Below are 3,024 nucleotides of genomic sequence, written 5' to 3' on the forward strand. Positions count from 1 at the left end.
AAAATATATTTATGGGTATTTCATAGTTATTTGTTTTTGTCTATATTGCATTTTTTTTAGGCAAATAGGAAAAAATGCAGCTATACATAACTAAGCTTGGGTCACAGGAAAACACAGAATTTCTCATTTGGGTCCCAGGCTAACAAAGTTTAAAAACCCTTGAATTACAGTGATCTGTCTGAGCCCGCAAATGCGTCATCACATTCCCTAAACTGATTGGTCGAATAGGCGAGCCTACTGATTTTGTGGCAACTCCTGATAGCCCCGCAGAAGAGAGAAGCAGTGAAGTGTGATCTCTGAGCTTATAATGGTGCGTTCAAAATAACTGGGACCTCGAAAAAAATACGAGGATATATCATGACATCTGTGATCTTCAGGTCGGAAAGTGGGAGCTCTAGGAAGAGGCCCGAGTCCACATGTGAATTTAGAGTTGGATTACCGTTCAAAATATGTTTTCCAGTCGGAGTTTGTTTTTTTCCAAGTTCAGTTGTCTTGAACAAACTGATGTTGGAAGTAGGACACTGCCGAGTTGATTTGAACGCGGCATAAGAACGGCGTCGCTGTATCTCTCTAATGTCATCATCTCTTTGGGGCAAGCTATGGACACTGAAAAGGTGCGATTATTCAAATGTTATACCTGTTCTCGTGAGCTTAGCCAACAAGAAAACGATTGTGTGTGTGTGTTTTTTTTTTAGCTAGCTAGCTACTTCATTGTACTGTAACGTTAGCCTCAGCAGCTGGCTAGTAGCTATCTAGCTAGTAGCAAGCTGTCTCGAACAGGAATTCGTTCACAATTGTACACTTATACGACATGCGTAGCTAGCTACCATAGTAACAACCACTAGCAGCACTCTGTCATTAGCAGCGGTACGAATTAAACACTCACAGAAACTGCTTGAATAAACATGCTGCGTTGGAATGTTTTCATTCAAATGTGTGACAAATGTCAACAACCATAATGTAGCTGCTATTCTTTCTAATAGTTAAATTATGATAGTAAAATTCTGTTTCTACCAGCTGCATGTAACCAAATACGTCTGGAGAATGAACTGTTGTTATGATGATTGACAGAGCTCCAATATGGTGAAGGAGTTTGAGAGTGTGGAGCTGGGAGACATGCGGATGAAAAAGCAGAAGGTGCCCCGTAGAACGATTTACTTTGCCAGTGGCGAGACCATGGAGGAATACAGCACAGATGAAGATGAGGAAGTGCAAGTTTCTATCGCTGTTAAGACCTCAGCTGACCCGGTTGGTTTCTCTGGACTTTACTCCATGACATGCACTTGAATATAATTAATAATTCCCACATTTGGTTAACTTTGTTTTCTTACTGTGTCATGTTTTTGATACAGTCCAAGTTGAATTGGGGTCCATACTTTTGGTTTTACATGTGGAGAGTGGCAACCTCCACTATTTCAGGTAAATGTGGGATTTTGTATACTACACTAAAGATAAACATGTATTGAATATTCTGTGTGTTAGTAATACTGTGCCTTGTGCTTTTTACTTTCAGTTTGTGACTATCTTGGGGAGAGAATGGCCTCACTGTTCGGAATTACCTCACCCAAGTACCAGTATGCTATTGACGAGTACTACAGAATGAAAAAGGAGGTACGTTGTTGTCTTGTCTTTGTGGAAAGCATCTATTTACAGACCTTGGAATGCTTCATTACTACTACTTTGTTACTACTCCATGATGTAGTTTGTAATATTCTTGCTTCTCATTCATGATGTGACTGACAGGAGGATGAGGAGGAGGAGGAGAACCGGCTGTCTGAGGAGGCAGAACGTCATTTTGAAGAGGAGCACAACCAGGAGATCCAGCAGCCAGCCATGGAGCAGCCGGAGGGCAAAGCTTCCTTTGTCAACGTCAGCTTCGAGCTGGATCAAGATCCCACACCTGATGCCAACAGATGTCCTGCCCCCATCCCCACCTAACAGTTCAATTAAATAGGTGTTTCCATTTTTCTCATTTCACGATGTAGCCTCCTCAGACTTTTTTTGTTGCTATAGCATAGAATTCTTATTTTTATATTGATTTAATATAGATTTTTCTATAGTGTAGTTTTCTTATCTTTGCCTAAATGATCATGTTCTATGTAAGTCACAGATTTAAAACAAAAACATATATATATATATATATATATATATATATATATACATACATTTTTTAGTTGCTGCATTGTAAATATGCATGAACTTTTGTGTGCAATGAACATTGCTGTGCTGTGTGTCAGTGACAATGAATGAGCACACGGATGATATCTGATGCTGGTTAGCTATTTCCAGGTTTAAGAAATGTCTTTGATTTATTTTTTCAGGTACATAATAACATTGTTATACAATAAGTTATTTTCAGCAAGATAAGTTACCTTTTTCTAAAACCATTCCAGATGTGCACAATGTTATGGAATAGTACAGATTTATTTGAATGGAAAATCTATTTTCATTTCAGAATGCCCACAAACATGTTACTGTTAGAATCTGTCCCCAGGCCTTTAATGTAATAACTTCACACGTTGCTCATTGGCATCTGTGCAAAGACTTTAGACATTACTGTTGTCCAGGGCTATATATTTAGAAATACAGTGAGCTCCAAAAGTATTGGGACAGTGACCATTTGTTGTTTTGGCTCTACTCCAGCACTTTGAATTTTAAATGATATAATGACTGACTTTTTGTACATGGTCCCCTAAAATGGGGGAACTAAAAGTACTGGAACAAATTCAATGTATTTGGTCCGATATTCCTAACACAAATTGGGCACAAAATAATCTGAAACACAAACAAAACAGCAAATGACTCCAACGAGTTTGTAGAGTCATACGCTTGATGTAATCATTGTGTGCTAAGAATATGGGACCAAATAAACTTTTGACAACTTGGATACACAAGTGTATTTGTCACAATACTTTTGGGCCCCTAAAATGGGGGGGAAGACCATCTACAAAAAGTGCTGTCATTTCTAAACTGCTCATATGGATGAAAATACCTTCAAATTAAAGCTGACAGTCTGCATCAAAA

The 3,024-nt window shown here is 38.5% G+C and overlaps 1 protein-coding gene across 1 annotated transcript; it reads left to right on the plus strand.

The window, feature by feature from the left end:
* The first annotated feature begins 385 nt into the window (after nt 1–385).
* Nucleotides 386–3,024, plus strand: LOC139375078 (protein FAM177A1-like). The gene is made up of 5 exons (XM_071116504.1): nt 386–614; nt 1,072–1,248; nt 1,353–1,419; nt 1,514–1,611; nt 1,744–3,024. The coding sequence occupies exons 1-5, from the start codon at nt 600–602 to the stop codon at nt 1,936–1,938; spliced, it is 552 nt and encodes a 183-aa protein (XP_070972605.1). The 5' UTR covers nt 386–599; the 3' UTR covers nt 1,939–3,024.

Source organism: Oncorhynchus clarkii, chromosome 19 (assembly GCF_045791955.1).
Source record: "Oncorhynchus clarkii lewisi isolate Uvic-CL-2024 chromosome 19, UVic_Ocla_1.0, whole genome shotgun sequence".
Lineage (NCBI taxonomy): Eukaryota > Metazoa > Chordata > Actinopteri > Salmoniformes > Salmonidae > Oncorhynchus > Oncorhynchus clarkii.